We start from the raw sequence: 659 nt of genomic DNA on the forward strand, positions 1-659 counted from the left end.
GGGGAGCAGCAGGCAGACTGGTCAGTGGGGCACCTGGGACCCGCCCTTTGCCTCTGGGGAGAGGACCGTGGGAGCATGAGACCCCCCCGGGCAGTGCTCATAACTGGGGCAGTCGGTGTCAGGAGCCCACAGGTGCCAGCCGGCCTCCCGCACTGACCAGGGTGTCCCCCGCTCCCCCCAGCTCTGAGCCGCAGGGGCGTAGTGGCAGGAAGACCTTCCAGCATCTAAAGCTAACGGGACACCCTGCAGCCTACGGGGTGTCCAGCCGGGTGGCCTGGCCAGGGCCTCGCCCGGGAGGCAGACAGGGTCTCCTCAAGAACCCCTGGGCGAGGGTACCGTTGAATCGGTCGATCGCCTCCTGCCGGAGACCCCCCGTGATGCCGCCGTCGATGCGCTCGTACTTGTAGCCCTCATATTCCAGGAAGTCCTCCAGGAGGTCCAGCATCTTGGTCATCTGCAGGGGACACAGCGGGCCGGTGGCTACCACAGAGCAAGGGTCCCCAAGGCGCCGTCGGCAGGGCCCCCACAACTGGGGAGGACAGAGCAGCCTGCGGGTGGGGGCAGTGGGAGCCAGGCAGCCCTGGTGTGGGGGTTCCAGCCTGGAGCCCCCAGAGTCACGCCAGCTGCAGTGGGGGCCTGAGTGCGAGCCGCCCCCCCAG

General features: G+C 68.7%; 2 protein-coding genes across 2 annotated transcripts in view; one reads left to right on the top strand and one right to left on the bottom strand.

Annotated features, from left to right (window-relative positions):
* The window catches only part of LOC105853373 (voltage-gated potassium channel subunit beta-2-like), a 39,634-nt gene extending 39,406 nt beyond the window's left edge, over positions 1 to 228 (top strand). Inside the window, exon 7 of the mRNA XM_012722047.1 lies at positions 182 to 228. Coding sequence (XP_012577501.1) covers positions 182 to 228 — 47 coding nt within the window. The remainder of the gene's footprint in view (positions 1 to 181) is intronic.
* A 22-nt stretch (positions 229 to 250) lies between these two features.
* LOC101635973 (chromodomain-helicase-DNA-binding protein 5) overlaps positions 251 to 659 on the bottom strand; it is a 20,341-nt gene continuing 19,932 nt past the window's right edge. The window contains exon 20 of the mRNA XM_012722048.1: positions 251 to 454. Coding sequence (XP_012577502.1) covers positions 251 to 454 — 204 coding nt within the window. The remainder of the gene's footprint in view (positions 455 to 659) is intronic.

Source organism: Condylura cristata, unplaced genomic scaffold (genome assembly GCF_000260355.1).
Source record: "Condylura cristata isolate star-nosed mole 26May11 unplaced genomic scaffold, ConCri1.0 scaffold00008, whole genome shotgun sequence".
Taxonomy (NCBI): domain Eukaryota; kingdom Metazoa; phylum Chordata; class Mammalia; order Eulipotyphla; family Talpidae; genus Condylura; species Condylura cristata.